A 25,860-nucleotide genomic window follows, 5' to 3' on the forward strand; every position below is an offset into this window, starting at 1 on the left:
CCTCCTTCAAAAAAAAAACACAAAAAAACCTGTCTATAAGGTAGGAACAAAGCCCTTAAAAGATCAATTTTTCTGTTGCCATTCTTTATATTAACACAGTGTAACTAAAAACAAGAGAATTCTCATCCTTATTACTTATATTAGAGGTATCTTTTTATTTTTCTTACCTGTATGGAAGTAATAGAAGCTGAATGTCCCTGAAGGACTGCAACTGGTGCACAAGTTCGAAGACACCACACTCTTACAACCTTATCACAGCTGCCTGCGGCAATGAGAGTGTTTTCGTAGTTAACAGCCATGTCAGAAATTTCAGCAGAGTGCCCTCTAAGTGTAGCAAGGAGGCGTCCATCGTCTGTTGCCCAAATTTTCACCAAACAGTCATCTGAACCCTATAATAACACAGAAGGACAGAAGAATTTAATGAAGTAGAAATTTGCCCCCTTTCCCCCTCACTTGGAAAAAAAACCCAAAAAGACAAAGGGGGAATTTTATTAAGTTACTTCTAAGCCTTTACATTTTAGTCTCTTTTCTTCATATACTATGGATCTAGTAGCAAATACAAAAATGTCCAAAAGATACCACTCACAAAGCACTGTCCAAACTGATAATGGTATATGTGAAGAACTCCTCAAAACTACTACCAATTCTGACAACTCAAAATATTTTAACCTACTTCTAAGTGATTTGGCATTAAGTATCTCTGCCATTATTTTGATCCTTACACCTGATAGCATTTTTTCCTTAATTGCTTTAATATTTTTTTCTCTACAAATACTTAAAACTTTAACCTAAAGTCCACATGCATTTCTCAGTAAATGAGGCTTTGTTAATAATCTTTGGTGAGAATATGTTGAACTTCCTATTGAGAATTTCAAAAGAGAGCTTTAAAATAGTAAAAACTCAATTCAATATGTGGTAGATGAGCTATTTAATAATTATCTGTTTATTGAAAAAAAGAAAATCTTCATCATCATCAACATCCAAATACTTACGTGATGCATTTGGAGTCGTGAAAATGTCAATGGAAGAGTCTACAATGAACTCCAAAAGAAAATTATGCCATTACCTATACTTCTATGTTAACTTAGTACTGAAGCAATAAGATTAAGCCTTTACTTGGTAATATTAGTGTATTATAATTTTGTACTCAAAAGCACATAATATCCAGTTAATAAAACTCCAATTTTAAAAATAATTAGTATTGAATTCAAAGAAAACTATACACAATAACTATAATCTTCATTACTAACCGTGTGTAGTTCAACTATTTAATCATAAGGATGATGTAATTATTAATTAAGCAGAACTGACACCAATTACACTGTGACAAATGAAAATGCATTTGGATATATGTTCACTGAAATAGAATGAAATGAAATTGAGTAGATAAACTTGTTTCACATAAATTAATCACCTCAAGAATATAAGGCCTTCTCCAGATTTACTCTTTAAAAATTAGATTTCCCAAATGATAGAGATTATTATAGTTAATCTGTTTAGTTATACAGGAAGAGAAAAGATTTTCAATTCCCACTCATCTTTTTTTACATTCATGTGTCTAAAAAGGATAAATTGCTCACAAAGCATAATTCAGTGCCATAAAGCCTCACTTCAATTGTTGTAAATCTCTAATATGCTACAGTATCATAAATTTTAAACTCACTGTAAAAATTCTTCTCCCACTTCGGTCAAATGCTACACAGTAGACAGATGACAAATGGCCTAGAATTCTCTTATGCATCTTAATGTGCTGGTAAGCAGATGAAGGGAAAATATGGCTGAAGCGACTACATCCGGTTAGTTGCCTGGCAGAGGTGATATTCACTGGAAAACATAAAACAGGAGATTCACTTCTTAAAATCTAAAAATGAAACCTACTTCATAAAGTTAAACCATGAATACTAAGATGAAACAAAACAGGGTACACAGACCACAGCAGTTCTACACTGTGATAAGTCTAAATTCCATTATACATTTCACTAGTTTATGAACTCAAGTTCACTACCAGAAAGAACTAAGAATACTCATCTTTTAAATCCCAGAAGTCTAATTTTCTGTTTGCCTTACTAGGGTTTCTCAAGTACATTCCCATTTCTTGGTATATTATAGTCAAAGACACTGTCACTTTAAACACACAGGTAAATCTTACTATAACACGAAGGAATTTTATAATAAAGACTACATTTGGTTAAGTAAAATACATCTTAAAACTTATATAGGGAATTTCATGAACTTCTATCCTACCTCCTCACACCCATCAACCCCATATATAACTGCCCTTAAAATTTCAAGAGTAATACAAGTGCTTTATACAGAAAAAGAGAAAGGAGCCCATGATCACCACACAGGTTTTCAGTAATAAACAACCCTTTCTAGGCTTGTCTATAGGTTCTCCCTTATTTTGATTTCAAAAACTAGACTTGCCCTCTAGCTGTCAATGAACTTTTGAGGCTTTATCTTCTATGAAGTTGTCTTAGATTCTGCCTTCTTGTTTGTTTTGTATTCTTAATTTTCTAAAAAAAAGGAAGAATAAAGCACATATCTGTACAATTCTTATCCAAATACCACCTGGATTCTACTCACCTCCCTAAAATGAAGATGCTGTGACCTATGTAAAGATAAACAAGTACCCACCTGCTCTGTGAATTACTCTAGTCTTCCCTTATACACTGAAAATATTTAACATCCCATCTACTACATTTTAATCAAAATATAGGAGACTTATAAATTCAAAGTGACCTTAAAGCAAGGCAAAATTTTATCATATTGCCTAAATAATATAGCATAAACGATAACAGCTTTATGTTGAAGCAAGGCAAACTTAAGGCAAGAATTCAGTTGTAGCTAGATTAGTACAATTAGAACCATGTCACAATAAAAAAATGAAACCTATTAACACCTCAATCTTAAGAGCAATGAAGTCTTTTTCAAGCAAAGCTCAATACACTGGCCATTTTTAACTTACAAAGTGACAAAAATGAATGATCAATAGCAAAATCCAATTTTGAATGCAAGTCATAAGAACGTATTAGAGATCTGAGTATGTTGAGATGTTGAGTAAATAATGGTGGAAAATCCATAAGCATCAGTACTAGGTAAGAGGAATTCTTTCTGGCAGTTGCTTCCCATTCCAACCTCTAGAAATGTCCACAACTCTAAGATGGGAAAAGTAGGCACCATAACTTTCATACTTTAGTAATCTTCCTTCTCCAGTCAAACATTTCTTACTGCACTGAGTTCCTTAAAACAATCCACCATTACTTCTACTTTGCTTTCTTATGTTCATACTTTGTAAGTAAATAGAGGAAAAGGTGTTTAAAGAAGAATTTCTCAACCTTGGAACTACTGGCCTCTGGAACTTGGACCCTGAATAGCCAAAACAATCTTAAGAAAGAAGAACAGAACTGAAGGAATCACACTCCCTAAATTCAGACTATTCTACAAAGCTACAGTCATCAAAACAGTATGGTACTGGCAAATAGATCAACAGAACAAGGAAACAAGCCAAGAAATAAACCCACACACATAGTCAATTAATCTATGACAAAGGAGGCAAGAGTATACAATGGAGAAAAGACAGTCCTTCAATAAGTGGTGTTGGGAAAACTGGACAATTACTTGTAAAATAAAATTAGAACATTATCTAACACCATATACAAAAATAAATTCAAATGGATTAAAGACCTAAATGTAAGACCAGACACTATAAAACTCCTAGAGGAAAACATGAGCAGAGCACTTGAAAATAAATTGCAGCCAATATTTTTTTGGATCCACCTCCTAGAGTAAAGGAATAAAAGCAAAAATAAACAAATGTGGAACCTAAACAACTTAAAAAGGTTTGCACAGCAAAGGAAACCATCAACAAAATGAAATGACAACCGACTCAATGGGAGAAAATAGTTGCAAATGATATTACCAACACAGGATTAATATCCAACATATATAAACAGCTCATACAACCCACATCAATAAAATAAACCACCCAACTGAAAAATGGGCAGAAGACCTAAAGAGACATTTCTTCGAAGAAGACATACAGATGGCCAACAGGTACACTAAAAGATGCTCAACACTGCTAGTCATCAGGGGAAATGCAAATCAAAACCACAATGAAATACCACTTCACATCTGTCAGAATGGCTATCATCGAAAAGAACACAAATAAAAAATGTTGGCAAGGATGTGGAAAAAAAAAGTACCCCTGTACACTGTTGGTGGAAATGTAAATTGGTACAGCCAATAAGTTCCAGATATCTAATGCACAGTATAGTGAAAATAGACAACAATATTGTTTTATAATCATCAAACTTGCTAAGAGACTAGAACTTAATTATTCCAACCACTAAAATGAAATTATAATTATGTAATGTGATACAGGTGTTAATTATCACTACAATGGAAATCATATTACAATATGTAAATGTTATCAAATTAACAAGTTGTATAGCCTTAAATTTATACAATATTATATGTCAAATATATTTTAATTAAAATGTACACTGAAAAGGCCCTTTTTTTGTAAAAAGCATAGGCTCAAACAAGCATTTGACTCAACCACATGAAGAGACATTTGTCTACAGGTACAATTAGAAATTTAATATTTCTACTAATTTTCTGTCATGTGAAATTTTTCATTGAAATTTACATTTAAAAGGTAAGTGATCTTTGTGCTCTTTAATCCTAGACATAGGAAATGCAGAAAACAGGAAAAGCTACCTTTGGGTGTAAGAAAATGCAAACCTGCCATCTGTGACAATATGGCTGAACTTGGCGGACAGTATGCTAAGGGAAAAAAACCAGACAGAGCAGGACAAATACTGCATGATTTCACTTATATGCAGAATCTTAAAAAAAAATATGAGTTGAATTCATAGTAACAATAAGTAGAATGGCGATTGCGAGAGACTGGGGTGTAGGGGGTGGGAGAAGATACTGTCAAAAAGTACATTCAGTTTTAAGATGAAAACATTCTGTAGACTTAATATACAGCTTAGCTACTATAGTTAATAATAATCTATTATATACTTGAAGTTTGTTAAGAAAGTAGATCTTACATGTTCTCATCGTACATACACACAAAAAAATGGTAACATGATAGGTAATGGACATGTTAATATTTTATTGTGGTAATCTTTTACATTGTAGACATATATCAAAGCATCACATTGTACAACTTAAATGTACATAATTTGTATTTGTCAAAAATAAATAAATAAAAAGGAAAAAATGCAAACCAACACCAGTGAAGATTCTGAGAGGCTAATCACCATTTCTGAGGCCCTAGAAAGTAGTCTACAAGAAACAATGTTTTGCCTTTCTCTTTGAACTAGTGTCTGTTACAGAATCATGCTAGAGCCTGAAGGGACTTTAAAGATTAATTTTTAGTTCAACCACTCATTATACATATAAATAAACTACAATTCAGGTTGGTGAAGCAAGTTTTCTAAAGTCATACAGGTGATAACTAATAGAGAAGGAAGGTGCTTGAACTTGGGTACAGTGTCCTTTTTCTTACACCACAGCTGCCTCTCAGTTAGTGCTTTATGTTTAAATATATCACCAATGTTTACTTCCCACCAAATAAAAGATACCGAGCTCAACTCCTTGTTTTTCTGGGTATCAAGTCACTAATCAATACAAAGAGGTAAATCATCAGGACATGTGTTTGAGGGGCAAGGAGGGCAGGGCAAAGGACATATAAAATAGTAATCCTGTGGGAAAGTAGCTCAACAGGTGCTGGGAGAGTTGGTTCTTTCTTTACCAATTCCTTCTATTTTGGCAGAGTGATGTAGTAAAAAGGCAACATAGTATCGAGAAAAGAACAAGTGGTCTAGCTTCTTCCTTATCTATGAAACCTATAAAACAGGCATAATACTACCTATCTTGAAAATTAAGTGAAATGAATTTTGAAAAATGTCCAGCACAGTAGGTTTAGATTCTATGAGGTTTGGTTCCTATTTCTCTTCCCTTTCCTTTCCTCTCTGCGATCTCAGTGCTCTCACATTCCAAAATGGATGGGGTGGAGGGAAGGGGAAAAGATTTGGTTGGTATTAGATCAGTTAATCTAATGATAGTGATCTCTATGCTAAAGAAAATAATAAAACATATAAAAAAATTCATACTTTGCTGATCAGAGTTGACAAATAAATCCCTTATTATATAATAAAACTAAACACTTTTTAATACTTTTTATGTGCCAGGTACTATGTGAAGTACTTTATGTGTTTAACTTATTTAACCCTATGAAATGAGTACTATTAATATCTACTTTTTAAATACATGGAAACTGAGGCATAAAGGGGTTAAATAATATATCCAAGACCCCAAGCTTACTTAGTAAGCAGCAGAGCCAGGATCAAACCTAGGTAATCTGGCTTCAGAGGATGATCTCTTAACTAATATTATGTAACAGCTTTTCTGAAAATGAGAGAAAAACAAATTTTAATTATAATTTGCCCCCAATAGGTAAACTATGCTCTACTGACAATAGGTTTCACCCCAAACCTTAACTTCTAGCTCAAACCATCCCAGAACATAATTAGATCTGCCAAATCATCCAATCCCAAAACTACAATAAAAAAAACCAAGATGGAGGATGTTTAAAAAGATTGAAAACTCTTAGAAATAATAGAGTTCAGTAAGGTAAAGGGAAATAAGATCAATGCACACAAATCAACTGTATTTCTATACACTAACAACAAATATGCAGAAACCAAAATTAAAAACACAATACCACTGATGGGGTAGGGCATTAAGAGGTATAAACTAGTATGTATGTATAAAACAAATAAGCTACAAGGATATATTGTACAGTACAGGAAATATAGCCAATATTTTATAGTAACTATAAATGGAGTATAATCTTTAAAAATTGTGAATCACTATGTTGTACACCTGAAATATATAATACTGTAAATCAACTACACCTTGATAAAAATAAATAAAGCATGAAAAAAGCCACACAGAATATCATTTACAATCACTCCAAAAATTAAATACTTGTATATATTTTTAACAAAACATGTACAACATCTGTATGCTGTAATTATAAAATGCTGATGAAAGAAATCAAAGGAGACCTCAATAAATGGAGACATACCAGGTTCATGGACTGGAAATCTCAACACAGTAAACATGTAAATTCTCCCAAACTGATTTATGGGCTTAATGCAATTCCTTTGAAAAGGTTTTACAGACATTGACAAGGTTATTCAAAAATTTACATGGAATGGCACTGACCCTAGAATGTTCAAAACAATCTTGACAAAGAATAAAGTGGGAGCGATTACCCTTTCCAATGTTAAGGCTTAGTATGTAACTAAAGTAATTGAAACAATGCAGTACTGTAGAAGAGAAAAACACAGAGATCAACAGAACAGAGGACCAAGAAGTAGATCCACACAAATATTCTTAACTAATGTTTAGAAAAAGTGCAACTTAAATTCAATGGAGGAAGGATATCCTTTGAAACAAATGGTACTGGAGCAACTAGACACCCATACACAAAAAATAATGAACCTCCCCCTGAACTTCAAATTTTATAATTTAACTCAAAATGGATCAAAAATTAAATGTAAAATGTAAAACTATCAAGACAGGCAGAAAAAAGACACAAAAGAAAATCTTCAGGATCTGAGGCTAGGCAAAGAATTTTTAGGCTTACCAACAAATTCTGATATTTAAAAGGTAAAAAAGATATAGTAGATGTCATCAAAATTGAAAACTTTTGGTCTGTGAAAGCCTATGTGAAGAAGATGAAAAGGCAAGAAACAAGAGAATGAGAAAATATTTGCAAATGACAGACATAGACAAAAAAGGACTAGTATCGAGAATACATAAAGAACTCTTAAAGTTCAACAATAAAGAAGAATCCAATTAGAAAGTGAGTGAAAGAAACGAACAGACATTTCATCGAAGAGGATATATATACAGTAAATAAGCACAAGGGAAAGATGTGGAATTATCAGTAGCTATCAGGGAAATGCAAATTAAAACTACAGTGATATATCACACTACATACCGATGAAAACAGTTAAAATATCATGACAATACTAAATGCTAAAGATATAGAAAAACTGGATAACTCATATATTGCTGGTGGAAACACAAGGTTCTACAGCCACTCTGGAAAAGAGTTTATTTAGCATTTTCCAAAAAAACTAAACAGGCAGTTATCATATGATCCACAATTGTTTTCTTGGGCTTTTATCCCAGATAAATGAAAGCTTATGTTCACACACACACACACACCAAAACAAAAACTAAAAAACAAAAAACAAAAAACAAAAACTTCTCCATGAATGTTCATAGCAGCTTAATTTGTAATATTCAAAAGCTGAAAACAACTCAGATGTCCTTCAGTTGGTGAATGGTCAAACTGTGGTATAACCATACCACAGAATACCACCCAGCAATAATAAGGAATGAATATTGACATATTCAACAACTTCGCTGACAAGACTGGGACTGGAGTCAGGCAGAAATTGGGTGGTTGTGGTTATATAAATCTTGTATGTCCCATATCTAACCAAACTGTACTAGTAATCTCACCTCCAAAATTTTACTTTAATCAATCTAGTTATCTCCGTTTCTATTGCTAGTGCCCCCACACTCATCATCTCCTGTCTAGATCTGCAGTAACAGCCTTCCCTCTGGTTTTCCTGCCTGCCTCCTCCAGTATCTTATCTTCTCCAATTTACCCTATACTCTGCCACCTGAGATATCTTTTTAAAGTAAAAATCCAATAACAAAATTTTCCTATTCAAAAGTACCCAATGATTCTTCAGTAACTATAGGATAAACTCTAAATTCATTAGTGTAGAACAGGAGTTGGCAAACTAGGTTCCATGGACCAAATTCAGCCCATCACCTGTTTTTTGCAAATACAGTTTTATTAGAAAACAACCATGCTCATTCATTTATATATTATCTAGGGCTGTTTTTACACTACCACAGAGTTGAGTAATTGCAACAGAGAGCAAATGATCCAGAAAGCCAAAAAATTTTACTATCTCACCCTTTATCCAAAAGTTGTGCTGACTCCTGGCACGGACAGTTCAGAATAATTGGGCCCGAACTTCCCTTTCTAGTCTCATCTCATCACAAACTCTAGGCTCTTATTATAGCAAACAAGCAATTATCTTCTTAACAAAACCACTACTCATTTTTTAAGGGATTGTACTTGATAATAGTTGGACCTCAAAGTATATTGAATAAAATTATATCATTTACCAATTCCCACCATATTCTCTTATGTCTTATTTAAAACACACATAACAATGTGAAAACTATGATTCTAAACATAAATCAGAAGCTGGAAACTATCTGGGAAAGTGATAGCAAATATGAGTAGTATACACAGAGCACCTACCTTTGTTTACAAGAGGTTCCATTATGGCAACTAGGAAATATATATTACTTATTTGCTGAGAATTTTGTGGAAAGGGGACTGGATTTGAAGACAAAGAACAGGTCCTGAGACTTAAGTTTAGACACTAAAATAGCATCCCACTACAGTTTCATGTGAGCTAGATAATCTTTTCATTATGATAACTTGAATAATAGATCTTTCATCTTTGAGTCATCATTATCACTATCAACATTATTATCAGCATATGTGACCCAATATCATACTTACAAGTTACATTTGCACAACATCTTAAGCTTATAAAGTAATTTCATAGACATCTCATTTGAGTTCACAGTAATCCTATAAGATATGAAGGCAAGCATTTTCTTCTATTTGTAAATGAGGAAATTAAAGGCCAAAGAAACCAAGTGTCTTGCCTAACATCACAGAGCCAATAAATGGCAGAGCCTTGGTTCCATCCAGGTCTCTTGACTCTAGTTCAGTAGTCTTCCTACTTTTCAATGCTGTCTATTTAATGCCATTATAGAAAATACAATCTACTATGAGCCTGAAATAAGAAATAACGTTAACATCAAAAATTCTATATTACATTCCTCAATCTTCCCTCTGCCCACAAAAGACACTGAACAAAGTCAGCAAGGACTCTGGTGTCTAATAAACTAGGTTTTATTGGAACGTTTATCAGGATCTAAAGAGTATTCTGAGATGGTCACATCAGAGTTGTTAGACCACTCTTCTATTGTATTCATTGTCTATTTACAGTGAAGAAAAATCTGTTTGTTTTAAAATTATTTTACACAGGCATGGAATTTTGAACTGGTGTCAGAAAATGTTTCTAGACTAAAACAATGGATTTTCAATTTAACAGACTAAGAACATCCAGAAAAACCCTTAAACACAATAACAAATTGTTCTATGTTGACCATGTGCTTTTAAAAGATTTATAAGAACGCATGTTGAAAGAATCAAAACCTATCCCGGACTGAAAGAGTAAATATCAGCTAGGATTGAAAAAGAAAAAAAGCAGCCCTGCAATTAATCAGGCTGGGATGACAGACACAGATAAAGCCAGCTGCAAAGTTAACAGGAAACACTGTTTTTCCCAAGGTCACGAAGCAGTTGTAAAATATCATTAACATCCCCTTCCTTGGGTGATTCCTGCTTTCTTACCAATGATGCCCCCATCCTCACTTTGCTATTTTCATTTATTACTGGAGAGAGATACCCAATTCCTAAATCACCTGCTTCATGACAGCACCCAATCCCAAGGTAATCCCCACTTCTCTCAATCTGCCTCAGAAGCAGCCAACAGTCCAGAACTAATTCTGGCTTCCATCAGACCATTCTCAGAATTCTTCGGTGGTAAGCCAAAACTTAAAAAAGACACTTCCCTCCTCCCTCTTATCCAGAGGCCTTCCATGGTCCTTAGGAATACAGTCCCTCACTATGAGTCAATAAATCTTATTTTGTCAGACTATAGGCTTATTCCTGGTGGTCTCTACTTGATGAGGCTTTAACAAGGTAAATTATTTTCAATAACCCTACATATTCTGCAGTTTAGTACAGACAATTGTCCTCCTCCCTCCAAAAAAAAAAAAACTTGAACCTAAACCAGAAAATCACTAACCACAAGAAACTTTAACTGTCAATAAAGATGAATAACTCACTGAATTCTACTGCTTATGTCACAATAAATCTGATCAATGATGCTACGAGATAATAGTACTTAACGAAAGCCAGGTAACTACCACATCTGCTGGGAAAAAGAGTATACCATCAACTTGGCATCAAGCTCCAGATGAAAAACCAGAAGTGTACTAGTTGGTGATACTATTCGATTTTTAGTACAAATGAGTCATACAACTCTTGAGCAATTTTATCTGTCACCTATAATCTAACAATATGCTATATAAAGTATTCATGAAACCCATGTATAATTTGCTAACTTCTAGTTTTTAAACTTTAATACAGATTATATTAAAAATAGAATATTTCTAATTCTCCTGTGAATGGCATTGAAAGACAAATTGAATTAATTGTTTTAAATATAGATCAAGGTAACTTCCTATCTATAGAAGCCATAAACAACCCAGAGTTTAAAGATGCCTCTTTCCCAATAACACTTTGGAAATAGCAGGTCTAGCTATTTTAAAGAATAATCTCAACCCAACTTTGCTAGGCCACCCTTATGATTGGAATGAGGGACAAAGGACATTATTACCAAAAGTATGTTCTAATATGATGCCTATAACATCTAGAAGAAATGTTTTAAAATCCACTAAAACAAATTCATAACAATAAAGCAAAGTTTTGACTAAGAAATAGTAGCTACACAGGTACTGCAAAGACAAACCTCAGGAATGTGGGGTTGAGGTAGAGGATGAAACAGGGAGAGGAGTGTTTCAGAAAAAGCTTAAGACAATCAAAAACAGTACCAGGCTCAACCAATAACTGCTAACCAAATAAAAGTCTTCAGGCTGTATACACACAAAGCAGAAAAGACTATTGTTCACAGATCAGGCTTCTTACACCATACTCATTACCATCAATATCATCTTTAAAAACAAATGTTTTTTCAGGAAATAAGCTGTATTTAAAGAGGGCTAAAATATTCTTGGATTAGTTTTTTCTCTTTTACAAAAAGTCAATTGATCAACATCTGTAGTTTTATTTTTTTTTATTTTAATCAGAAAACAGAGTAATAGCATATGTACAATTTTCTAATTGGTTAAAATGCAGTTGAACATATCAATCAGCTCTATGAGTAGAAAGGACAACAGCAGACCAAGAAAATACTGTACCAAGAACACTGGAAATTCACCCATGAAATTCAGTGTCAATTCTAGATTTATAATGACTAGTAGTGCCTTCTGTGTGAAGCTTGGTTTGGAATTTCCCCAAAAGGCTCTAGCAACAAATTAATATAAAGTCTTGAAAGAAGCCAGGAAAAGAGCAAAATTAATTTTAGTAAAACCTGAAAACTGTAGTAAAAGCACAACAGAATTATTTCTTTCATAGATTTGATGCTACTATGAATGAAATTATGTCTCTGAAAACTTAACCACACAGAGTAACAGCTTTACAGTGTTTAAGGCTGATGCCATTCCCACCCCATAACATCCATCCACAGTATAATTTAAACAAAACTAGTAAGTCCTTCAGGCTATTGATATTCATGGTCACTGAGTGTCCTATTGCTAGGATAATATCAAGTAAGACATGGCAAAAAAACAATATTTCCAATTTCGTTCAGCCTGTCTAAAGCTCACTTAATATAATTTAGGAATAAAGATTCTAACTTTTTATTTTACTATCTTCTTCTAAACCATTTAACTCAATTTGGTTATTACACACAGACATTTAGACTGCTTTTTCCTTCAACTAAACAAATCTGGAACTGTTTTACAGCTTCCTTTTGGGAACTATAAATATAAAGTTCCCTTTCTATAAGGTATTGAGTAAAATGTATAGAAGAAATACTAAAAGTTCCTTTTAAAATACTTTGCTGCATATTTAAAGAAAAAACTAAAGAAATAACAAAGAGTAATGAGGAAAGAAAAAATGTTCATAATATTTATGTTCATATAATAATGTTCATAATTTAACAGAAAAATTTTTTCTCATTACATTTTACATCATGATACTAAGACATATAATACAATCTGTTCTCTTTCAAATAAAGAAACTAAAATTATTAATCCTAATATGAATACAATAATGATTCCAAAAATGGATACAAGGGGCTAGAAACTCATATGAACTATATAAAATCATATAAATGACTTTAAAAGGGATGCTTCCATTTCCACGTGGCAGTAATTATAGCAGTTCCATTCATTTAATATTTAGTGAGCACTCACAATTTAGCACATACAAAAGACGCTGAGTTTATATTTCAGTTCTAATTACTTGCAGGTGTGACAAGAATCCTTTGCTCCTCTCCAGATACAAAAAAAGTAACAACTTTAGAAGTAACTTGCTTCATGTACAATTATCAAGTACAAAAAGGAGGAAAGTGGAGGGATGTAGAGAACAAAAAGCAAGGCCTGCCTGCCTGGCAAAAGTGTGATCCATGGGCAAGGGATGAGTATTACATAAAATTAGAGAGACGATGACAAATAGTTCTGGCAGAAACCCAGTCACTTCAGCCAAATAAAAAGTTTAAAAATTAGAGTACTTTCTTTCAATTTACATTTACAGATTAACAAGAGGCAGATTTTCCACCTCCCAGTGAATCCTGGCTTTAAGTGTGACATATAACAATACAATGGCCAGTAAGTCAAGAGCCAGTCAATACTAAATGGAAGCTTATGGCAACATATACATATTAATTTGGCTGTAGTGTTAATGCAAGCCTCCTGAGCTTTATAAGGTATAAATTACAGGCCTACTATGTAAATTATAGGACACTGGTTATAGCACATTGTTATATGTCAATTGTACTAAAGATAAAAGGGGAAAAAAGGTTTAGAAAGTCTTATCGCAGCATATACTTAACTCAGTTTAGAAATACAAGCATGTACATTTGTTCCTTGGGTATAAGTTAGTCTCAAGCTAAAATGAACAAGCCATCATGCTGCCATTTCTACAGATAATTTTATGAAAACTGTTTAAAATGTGATAATTAGGACAATTTCTGAAACTTCTACCATGATAGGTAATAACTATAATATTAGTTCTTCCAAATATTCATTTCAAACAGACATGAAACAAATTTTAAAAATTACTTCTGTACTGACAAACTAGCTCATAGCAGAGTTGTGTTTGTGTGAAATTTTAGTTTCAAATTTTACTGTAACTACTACAAAGTTTCCAAAACAACTACTCATTTTTAAAAGGATAAAGAATTAACAATATGTAGTGATTATAATGCAAGATCTCAAACAATATTACAAATATTAATTACATAGACCCCAGGATTTCTTTGAGTGGCATTAGGTATTAATATTGTTTTTAATTTAGTTCAATTTTCTTCCTCTGAATTAATTTTGGCACAACATAAAACCAATTTGATCAGTCAAGTATACAGCTAATGAAGTGACATGACTGGTGCTTAGACCTGTAATAATGTAAATATAGGCATCTTTGCTCCTGCCCTACAGGAATTTGGAAATTCACTCTTGGTAAACTTAAGTAAACATATATTTGAAGTATTACAGTTGTTGGTCTGGAGAATTAACTCCCAAATTCCATCCCCATGCTCCCTTCCCTCCATTTCATTAAATGACTAAATATCATTGTTGATTAACTGCACAAAAGATGGGAACATTTGAATAAATAATCCAATATGGTGGAGAGTCCAAATAAGGCCAGAATTTTATTGGTTTTGGCCAAAAACTACAGTAAAATTTTCAATGGAAAGAAGTGGTACAATATGATCTTTAAAATGAGTTACTAAGATCACAATAGGAAAAGCTAAAGGTAGTTTCTAAGTACAAAAACAAGAAACATTCCAGGTTAAGTATATAAAGTGAAACATTAGTCAATATATTACTACCAAATTATGCACCTATCCAGAGGGCTGCTTACTGGTTCCCACATTGGTCTAAATCTGCACTGTATTTTAGCCATATGTGGTTACTGAATGTCAAATTACTTAAAATTGTATAAAGTTAAAAATTTTATTCCTCAGATACAGCAGCCACACGTGACTAGTAGCTACTGTTTTCGATAACTCCATTATCGCTGAAAGGTCTACTGAGTAGCACTATTCTACATAAAATACCAGTTAAATGAGCCCCAAGACATAACTGGTAGAGTTTCATCATACTGAATAAAATTTTATATGTGGGATATATCTATTTATGATAAAAGCTCTACACAAAGTATGAACAAAAGGGAACATCTTCAATCTGATAAAGGGCATCTACAATCATACTTAATCATGAAAGACTGCCTGCTTTCCCTCTAAGACCAGAAACAATGCAAGGATGTCCAGTCTGACCACATCAATTCATCATTGTACTTGAGGTATTAGCAGGTCAATGCAAGAAAAAGCACCATAAGGCAGACAAGAACAGAAAGGAAAAAGTGAACCTGTCTTTATTTGCAGATAACATGATCATCTACATAGAGAATCCCAAAGAATCTCAAAAAAAAGCTATTATATCTAGTGAATTTAGCAATGTCAATATGCAAAAAAAGAAAAATCCTGTTTCTATTTACTATTAACAGCAACTGGAAACTAAAATTTTAAAATATACAATTTAAAATAGAATCAAAAATCCGGAAAATTCTTTGGGAAAAATTTCACAATAGATGTTCAAGACTTGTACACTGAAAACTAAAAAACACTCCTATGAGAAATTTAAAAAGACATAAATAAATGAAGGATTATACTATGTTCCTGGGTTGGAAGGCCTAATGTTAAGATATACATTTTCCCCAAATTGATCTATAGAGTCAATGTAATCCCAAGCAAAATCCCAGTTGCTTTTTTATTATCAAAATTGAGAACCTAATTCTAAAATTATACATTGCTGGTGGGAATACACAATGGGATAGCCACTTTTGAAATAATTTGTCACTATCTTAAAAAGTTAAACTTGCACTTATCATATGATTCAATAATCCACTACCTAGGTATTTACCCAAGAGAAAGGAAAACAGATGTTCATGCAACAATCTGTACAAGAATACTCATAGGCCTTTATTTATAATAGCCCAAATCTGAAACAACCCAAAGGTCCATCAACTGATGAATGGACAAACAGACTATAGTATATCCATACAATAGATCACTACTTGGTAATAAAAAGGCATAAACTCCTGATATGTGAAATGACACACATGAATCAAAAAAGAATTAGGTCTAAGTGGAATCAGACACACACAAAAGGCTACATACTGTATGATTTCATTTAGATGACATTTCTAAATAAGTCCGAAATACAGTGACAGAGAGATAGTAGTTTCCAGGGATAGAGGAATAGGGGATTGACTGCAATGAGGCATGAAATTTAGACGTTGATAAAAATGTCCCATATTTTTATTGTGCTAGTGGTTATACAAATGTATACATTTGTCAAAACTCATTGAACTGCACACTTTATAAACGGAAGAACTTTATTTTGTATGAATTACACACCATAATAAACTTGATTTAAAAAATAAAAGTAATGTAGCTAATCCTTTATCTTTGGAGTTCTATAAGTATAGATCAATTATACCAAAGAACTATTGGTAACATCTGATGATGAAATGGTTTAGAAACAGACTGTTTGGAAGGCAAGCAGTACAAAGTACTCCAGTCACATACTTCTCTGGGCTTTGGGTTTTTCTGCTGTAAACGGGTTTACAACCCAGTTTCCCAAATTTGTTCCTAGGAAACTTTCAGAATGTTACAGGTATTCTGGGAAAAGGGTTTCCACTGTCAAATTACTTAAAAAATACTCCCCATAAGGTGATTCACAGTGCATTTTAGCATATGAAAGCATCAGAGCAGTCCTACATGCATTTATTTCTTTCTATATTTTTTTGAACTCAGTGTTTCCCACATTTACTTGACAAAAGAACATTTTTATCAAGAAATAATGTTGCTGAAGTTCTTTCAAGTGCTAAAAATCTTTGACAAAACTTTAAAGAGTAACCTTCATGATTAAGTTTTATTTATACTGGAAAACTATAAAACTGATGGATTTTAAAGTAGCTACAGAGAGCTGTACCCCACAATGAAAAAACTGTCTTATATAACAAATTTTAAAAGACTTCCTGGGGGGAGGGTATAGTTCAGTGGTAGAGTGCGTGCTTCGCATGAATAAGGTCCTGGGTTCAATCCCCAGTACCTCCATTAAAAATAATAATAAAATATAAATGAACCTAATTCCCCCCCCAAAAAAGCTTAAAAACAAGTAAATAATTCAAAAAAGATTTCCTATGCATCATATTTACTCTCCTAGTCAATTCCTCTGAGTTTTTATCAGCTTCTGAATTCTAAATATTTAAGTAAATCTTGACTAGTATATACTACATGAAAATATATCATGACTGAACTATCTCTATTCTAATAGCTCCTCCCCAAATAACATGTAAGATTTAAGAATGCGAAAGCATCAATGCCAGGGACTCTGAAATTCCTAAACAATTACTATCATGTATAACAAAGTGATTGATTTTCTGGTCAAGATGGCGGAGTGGTAGGACTACGAGCTCGCCTCTCCTCTCGACTACAACAAAATCACAACTCATGGCTAAACAACCGTCAAGAAAAAGACTGGAAATTAACAAAAAAGATCTTCTGCAATTGGAAACATAAACAGGGAACCACAGTAGGACCGTAGGAGGAATGTGCTCATGATATAATTGGGCTCCATACCCAACAGGTGGGCGACCCACAAGCTGAAGAACAGTTAAGTCTCAGAGGCCCTCCCACAGCAGTGAGAGCTCTAAGCCCCACATAAGGATCCCCAGCCTGGGATTCCAGTACTTGGAGGAGGAGGAGACCCGAGGACATCTGGTTTTGAAGGCCAATGGGGCCTAGCTCCAGGAGCCCAATGGGACTGGGGGAAACAGAGACTTCATTCTCTTAGGAAGCATACACAGAATCTCGAGGGCACCAGGTCCAAAGGCAGAGGCAGTGATTTCATAGGAACCTGGGCCAGAACTGACTGCTGGATTTGGAGGGTCTCCTGGGGATGTGGGGGACAGCAGTGGCTCACCCAGGGAACACAAATGATGGTGGTGGACATGCTGGGAGTATTCATCTACATGAGCTTCCCTGGAGGCTGACATCTTGATTGGATCATTAGCACCAAGACACAGTCCCACCCAACAGCCTATAGGAAAGCCTCAGGCCAAACAACATACAGGGTGAGAACACAGCCACACCCATCAGCAGACTCTAGGGAGCCACAAAGGCCTCTAGACATGGCCCAACCCACCAGAGTTCCAGGATCAAGCTTCACCCAGCAGTGGGCAGGCACCAACTCCTCCTACCAGGAAATCTGCATAAGCCTCTAGTCCACCTCACCCACCAGGGGGAGATACTAGAAATAAGAAAACAACAATCGCAAAGCCTGTGGAAGAAATCCACAAACACATAAAAATATAGACAATATGAGGCAGCAAAGGAATATCTCTTAAGCCAAGGCACAAGAAAAAATCCCAGAAGAAGAAATAAGTGATAAGGAGATAGGTACTTTAACTGAGAAAGAGTTTAAAGTAATGATGGCCAAGATGTTCAGAGAACTCAGGAGGAGTATAGATGCACAAAGTGAAGTTTTTAGCAAAGAGTTGGAAAATATAAAGAATACCCAGAGTTGAAAAATAAAATCACTGAAATGAATAACACACTAGAAGGAAACAGGAATAGACTAAATGAGGTAGAAGAATGCATCAGTGAGCTAGAAGACAGATTAGTGGAAATCACTACTGCATAACAGAAAAAAGGAAAAAGAATAAAAAGAAATGAGGATAGTTTAAGTGAACTCTGGGACAACATGAAGCACACTAATATTTGCATTATAGGGGTCCCAGAAGGGATGAGAGAAAGGACCTGAGAAAATTTTTGGAGAGATGATCAATGAAAACGTCCCCAACTTGGGAAAGAAAACAGTCACCCAAGTCCAAGAAGTGCAGACAGTACCACACAGGATCAACCCAAAGAGGAACACAGCAAGGCACACAGTCATAAAATTGACAACAGTTAAGGATAAGGAGAAAATACTAAAATTAGCAAGAGAAAAGTAACAAATCACATACAAGGGAACTCCCGTAAAGTTACCAGCTGACTTTTCAGCAGAAACTCTAGAGGCAAGAAGGGAGTGGCATGATATATGTATAGTGATGAAAGGGGAAAACTTAAAACCACGAATACTCTATCCAGCAAGGCTCTTGTTCAGACTTGATGCAGAAACCAAAGCTTCACAGATAAACAAAAGCTAAAAGATTTCAGCACTATCAAACAAGCTTTACAACAAATGTTAAAAGAACTTCTCTAGTCATCAAACCATAACAAAAGAGAACAAAAAGAAGAAAGAGGGAAAAAACAGACCTACAAAAGATTGCTTTGGCTGTTCAACATCTTATGTGGTTCCTTATAAATTCTGGAATACAATTTTGTTCTAGTTCTGTGAGGAATCTCATTTTGACAGAGGTTGCACTGGATCTGTGGATTGCTTTGGGTAGTGTGGCCATTTTGGTAGTGTTGATTCTTCCAATCCAAGAGCACAAGAAATCTTTCTATTTCTTTGTGTTATTTTGGTTTTCAGAGTATAGGTAACCTCCTTGGTTAAGTTTATTTCTAGGTATTTTGATGCTTTTGATATAATGGAAATGTTTCTGCCGGTTATAATATTCTGGTTTTTAAGGTAACAAAAAAAAGTGAATGAAGGACCACAAATGGCAAAATATCCTTCTTTCTTATGGGTGAGTTATATATATACATTTTATATATATATATATATATATATATATATACACACACACACACACACACACACACACACACACTGGATCTTCATTATCTATTCAACTATTGATGTGCACTTAGGATGCTTCCATATCTTGTCAATTATAAATAATGCTGCTATTAATAATAGGGTGTATGTACGTTTTGGAACTAAATGTTATTTTCTGGTTGGCTTTATTCCTTTGATAACAATGTAAGTTTACAAAGCTAAAGTTCTAAACATTCTTCAAAACAATGAATATATATGTACATATATGTAAATTAAAATATATATGTGCAGCAAAAAAAATGAGCTATCAAGCCATGAAAGACATGGAAGAAATTTAAAAGACATATTACTAAATGAAAGAAGGCAGTCTGAAAAGGCTACAAACTGTATGATCCCAAACAAATGACATTCTGGAAAAGGCAAAGCTATAAAAACCATAAAAAGATTGTGGTTTCCAGGAGTTTGGGGAGAGGGAGGGAGGGAGGAATAAATCGATGGAACATAAGGGATTTTCAGGGCAATGAAATTACTCTGTATGATACTATAGTTGTGGCTACATGTCATTATGCATTTGTCAAAACCCAGAGAATGTACAACATCAAGAGTGAACCCCAATGCAAACTATGAGTTCAGTTGATAATAATGTTTCCATGTTGGTTCATCGACTGTACCAAATATGGCACACTGATGAGGGATGTTGAGGGTAGGGGAGTACATATATGTGGATGGGGAGGGCTATGTACAAACTCTGTATTTTCTGCTCTATTCTGCTGAATCTGAAACTTCTCTAAAAAATAGTCTATTAATAAAAAATTGATTAAGTCAGAATGTAAAGCATTTACTGTACAAAACCAGTAGAGTTTAAATGTATATGCATAGTAGAAAGAATTTTTGAAAAGAAAAGGAAAGAGTAAAGAAAGATTGAAAACCTAATACTGTAAAGGCTGCTCTTTAGCACTTCACATGTGACCCCTGAAGGAGTATAAAGCATTACAAGTAATGTTGAAGGATGCCAAGATGGTGGAGTAGAAGGATGCTCATAGCTTACCCTCTCCCAAAAATACACCAAAACTCACATCCACAGACTCACTCAGCCAACCAGAGCACCTGCCTAACTCCAATAGAACATCGCCCTCTTAAAAAGATAAACATGCCAAAAATCTGGTAAAAGAAAAGGAAAAAAGACAGAAGAAAAGGCAAAACAGTGTGGGACAGGTAACACGGGAAGGGAGCAGCAAAGGAGGAATAGCGCTCATTCACTGGGTCTCTCCCTCTCCAACGGAGAGGCCAGTGAGACAGAGGGGGAGCCTCTGAGGCTCGGATCTGTACAGAGCACCCCTTGACCAACAGAACTGAGTTAAATGGGCACAGAGGTTCCCTGCAACACCCAGCCCGAGATGCAAGCCAGCAGCTGGGGAAATGGGACAGGCTGCCCGAGCCAGGCAGAGGACTGGGGCTGCTGCACTGTTGCAGCCCCAGGGTACTGCAGGGTGCTGCGTGCTGTGGATGAGTGGGTACACAGGGCAAAACAATCTGGGCCCTCCATAAAACAATATGGCTGATGTGCCCTGGGGGGAAGGGAGACATACTCCCATCTCTAAAAATGCACTGAAAATTTTCGGGAGAAGAGAGGCAGGGCTCAGGCACAGCTGCCATATCCTTCAGCACTTAGAACCCAAGAAGGGTCAGGGTCGAAACCTGAATCCATCCCTTAGGGCTTAGCAGTCTCAAAGGCCAAATGAAGACTTGTTTACAGCAAGAGGCAGATAGGATCTTTCTGCCATGGTACCTCAGAGAACTCACGCAACCAAGACAAACAAGGAGCTGAGTTTTGGAACAGAGCAGGGGTGGGGCTGTTCCATGGTCTTCCCCGAGCCCACCTACGGAACACTGATCATTGGCAAAGCGGGCAGCTGCACAGAGCAGGGGAGCGACCTGAGCCGGGAGAGGGTAGGTGGACACCCGCCTTCCTGGCAGGAATGCAGCACCTGACCTCAGTGCTAGGGGGCGGACACCTTCCCCAAACTCATTATCTGCCTGCACCATTGAGAGGGGGAGTGACCTGCCCGCCCACCACGAAGGAGAGCAGCACCTGACCACAGTTTTGGGAGGGGGTGCGATCTGCTTCCCAACAGGCACTGGGAGCAGTACAGAAGAGGGACACCAACAGAGGACCCCTGGAAACAGCAAGCTGAGTTAGCGAAACAGGGCGAAGACAGAAAGACTTTTCGATAAAATCATTAAGAGCACACAGTCTCCATGAGAACACCTCACCATTTTTTTTAATCTTTTTTTATCTGTTCTATTTTCTATTACCTTTTTAATTTTTACTTTTTAAACACTTATATATGTTTCCAGTTTTAATCCCTTTAAAATTTTTCCTTTCAAATATTTTTATTATTATTGTTTTTTAAAAACCACCTCATTACATTTTTATTACTCTTGGTTTTGATGTCCTCTTATTGATTATACACAGGATTCAAAATTTTTTTTGCTCTTTTCTCCTTTTCTAAATGGTTTAAAAGACGTCTCAACTCAAATGCTATTCTGCTTCAACTTGCTCTTCTATTTTTGATTATATACTTTTTTCAAACCTTTTTTCCCCTCTCTAGTTTTAAAATTATCTTTTCATTTTATCTTTTCTACTTTCTAGTACCTCTTTGTTACTTTTTGAACAATTGTATATACTCCTAGTTTTAATCACTTTAATATTTTTTCTTTTAAAGTATTATTACTATTATTATCCTTAAAAATCCACCTGATTTCATTTTCATTTCTTTTGGTTTTGATCTCCTGTTATTGATTATACACAGGTTTCAAATACTGTTTTTGGCTTTTTCCATTTTTAAAAGTTTTTACAAAGACATCTCAACTCGATTGCTAGTTTGATTCAAATTGCTCCTCTATTATTGATTATAAAATGCTTTCAAACCTTTTTACCTCTTCTATTAAAATTCTCTTTCTCTCTTTTTTTTAAGTTTTATTCCTGCATAAGCGTTAGATACATAAATAAATAAACTCCTTAAGGACAAAAATAGATAACTGATACTCCAAAAGCCAAAGTGTCAGAGAAATATGAGCAATATGAAGAAGCAGAGGAATCACTCCCAACTAGAAGAGCAAGAGAAATCCCCAGAAAGAACAATCAAAGAAATAGACACTGATGGCCTACTAGATCAAGATTTCAAAAAAGGACTGATCAAAGTACAGATGGAACAAAAACAGACAGTATTTAGAGATATAAAATATGTCAAAAATGAAATTGAAGCTATAAAGAAGACCCAAGTAGAATTGGTAAACTCATTGGCTGAGTTAGAGCTGATCTAAAGGCTGTACAAAGTAGACTAGATAATGCAGAGGAGCGAATAAGTGACACAGAAGAAAGGACAACATAAAGCACCCAATCAGAACAGCTGAGAGAATAACGAATATAAACCAATGAAAACAGTATAAGGGACCTATGGGATAATATAAAGCATGCCAATTTAAGCAGAATAGGGGTTCCAGAAGGGGAAGAAAGCTCAAAGGGGATTGAAAAGGTATTTGAAGAAATCACAACTGAAAACCTGCCAAACTTAAAGAAGGAATCAGATATCCAAGTACAGGAAGCTCAGACGGTCCCAAACAGAAGGAATCCAAACAGACTCACACCAAGACATATCATAATCAAGATGGCCATAGTCAAGGATAAAGAAATGATCCTAAAGGTAGCAAGAGACAAACAAAGAGTGAGTTACAAGGGAACCCCCATAAGGCTCTCAGCTGATTACTCTACACAAACACTACAGGCCAGAAGGGAGTGGCAAGATATATTCAAACTCCTGAATGAAAAGAAGATGCAGCCTAGGATACTTTATCCAGCAAGGCTATCTTTTAGAATAGAAGGAGAGATAAAGAATTTCACAGGTAAGCAAAAACTTAAAGAGTTTAGCAACACTAAACACATGCTAAAAGAAATATTGAAACATCTACTCTAAATAGAAAAGAAGCAGGATGCTATATATCTGAAAAACTTCTAACTGGAAAGGTGATAACTACAATGAATTACAAATAGAATAAACATGATATTGTAAACAAAGATATCTAAATCATTAAGGGTGAGAGGGGAAGCAAGAAAAAATACAGTAACTTTTTTCCGTTCTTTTTAAAATTTTTTTGTTCTCAATAGGATGGGTCTGAGATTATACTACTATCTAATAAAAAACTCCTAGTACCGGGCCAATAGATTTACAAAAAAAGGGTAACCACAAGCAAAAACTTAAAGTCACTCACAAATACTAAAAAAAATTAATGATAATACTAAGGAAAATGACCAAACCACAAAAGGAAGAAGGAATAAAGAAGAAATAACAAACAAAGTGCAAAAGTAAGTTCAAAATGGCAATAAACACACATCTATCATTAATTACTGTAAATATTAATGGACTAAATGCTCCAATCAAAAGACAGAGTGGCAAACTGGATAATAAAGCAAGGACATCCAATATGTTGCATACAACAGACCCACTTTAGGGAGAAGGACACATAGAGATTTAGAGTGAAAGGATGGAAAAGGATATTCCATACAAATGGAAATGCCAAAAAAGCAGGTGTTCAAGTACTGATTTCAGACAAAACAGACTTTAAAACAAAGGCCATAAAGAAAGATAAAGAAGGACATTTAATATTGATTAAAGGCGTGATACAAGATGAGGATAATACACTCGTTAAAATATATGTACCCAATATAGGAGCACCTAAGTACATAAAACAATTACTGACAGAGATAAAGGGGGATATTGATGGGAATACAATCAATGCTAGAGAGCTTAACACTGCATTAACACCACCAGGCAGATCTTCCATACAGAAAATAAATAAGGCAACAGAAAAATTAAATGATACAATAGAAAACTTAGATTTGGTGGATATTTTCAGAGCATTACACCCCCCAAAACAGTTTATACATTCTTTTCAACTGCACATGGAACATTTTCTAGGATTGATCATGTACTTGGGCACAAAAGAAGCCTCAAAAATTTTAAGAAGACAGAAATTATCTCAAAAATGTTTACTAACCACAATGCCATGAAACTAGAAAACAACTACAGAGAAAAAAAAGGAGAAAAAAAGGAAAGCATGGAGATTAAATAACATGGTCTTAAAAACCAATGGGTCAATGATTAAATCAAAGTTGAGATTAAAAAATGCCTTGAGACAAATGAAAATGAAAAAACAACAACACAAAATTTATGGGACACAGCAGAGGCAGTGCTAAGAGGGAAGTTTAGCGATACAGGCCTTCCACAAAACAGAAGAACAATCTCAAAGGAACAATCTAACCCACCAGCTAAAAGAACTAGAAAAAGAAAAGCAAAACATCCCAAAAGACAGCAGAAGGAAGGAAATAATAAGATCAGGGAGGAAATAAATAAAACAGAGTTTAAAAAAAAACATAGAAAAAAAAATCAATCAAACCAAAAGCTGGTTTTTTGAAAAAGTAAATAAAATCGACAAACCTCTATACAAACTCACAAAGAAGAAAAAGAGAGTCTGCAAATAAGCAAAACAAGAAAGGAAAAAGGAGAAATTACAACAAACAACACAGAAATACAGAATATCATACGAGAATATTACGAAAAATTATATGGGAACAAAATGGATAACCTAGAGGAGAAAGACAAGTTTCTGGAAAAATACAGTCCACCAAGACTGAATCAAGAAGAAGCTGACCACTCAAACAAACCGATCACTAGAAATGAAATTCAATTACCAATTAAAAAAACCTCCCTACAGATAAAAGTCCAGGACCGGACGGCTTCACCAGGGAATTCTACCAAACATATGAAGAAGAACTCATACCAGTCTTTCTGAAATTCTTCCAGAAGATTGAAAAGGAAGGAATACTTCCAAATTCATTCTATGAAGCTACCATCATCCTGATACCAAAACCAGGCAAAGACGCTACCAAAACAGAGAATTACAGACCAATATAACTGATGAACATAGATGCCAAAACCCTCACCAAAATATTAGCAAATAGAATCCAACAACACATAAAAAAGATTATACAGCATGATCAAGTGGGGTTCATTCCAGGGACACAAGGGT

General features: G+C 34.7%; 1 protein-coding gene across 4 annotated transcripts in view; it reads right to left on the reverse strand.

Moving 5' to 3' along the window:
- Positions 1-25,860, reverse strand: part of BRWD3 (bromodomain and WD repeat domain containing 3) — a 120,480-nt gene that overhangs the window by 78,057 nt on the left and 16,563 nt on the right. For all 4 annotated transcript variants that reach the window (XM_031671567.2, XM_031671566.2, XM_031671565.2 and 1 more), the window contains exons 7-8: positions 1,664-1,824; positions 168-389 (exon numbers count right to left, since the gene is read on the reverse strand). In XM_031671567.2, the coding sequence (XP_031527427.1) occupies positions 168-389; positions 1,664-1,824 (383 nt within the window). The remainder of the gene's footprint in view (positions 1-167; positions 390-1,663; positions 1,825-25,860) is intronic.

The sequence above is a fragment of the Vicugna pacos genome, chromosome X (assembly GCF_048564905.1).
Source record: "Vicugna pacos chromosome X, VicPac4, whole genome shotgun sequence".
Lineage (NCBI taxonomy): Eukaryota > Metazoa > Chordata > Mammalia > Artiodactyla > Camelidae > Vicugna > Vicugna pacos.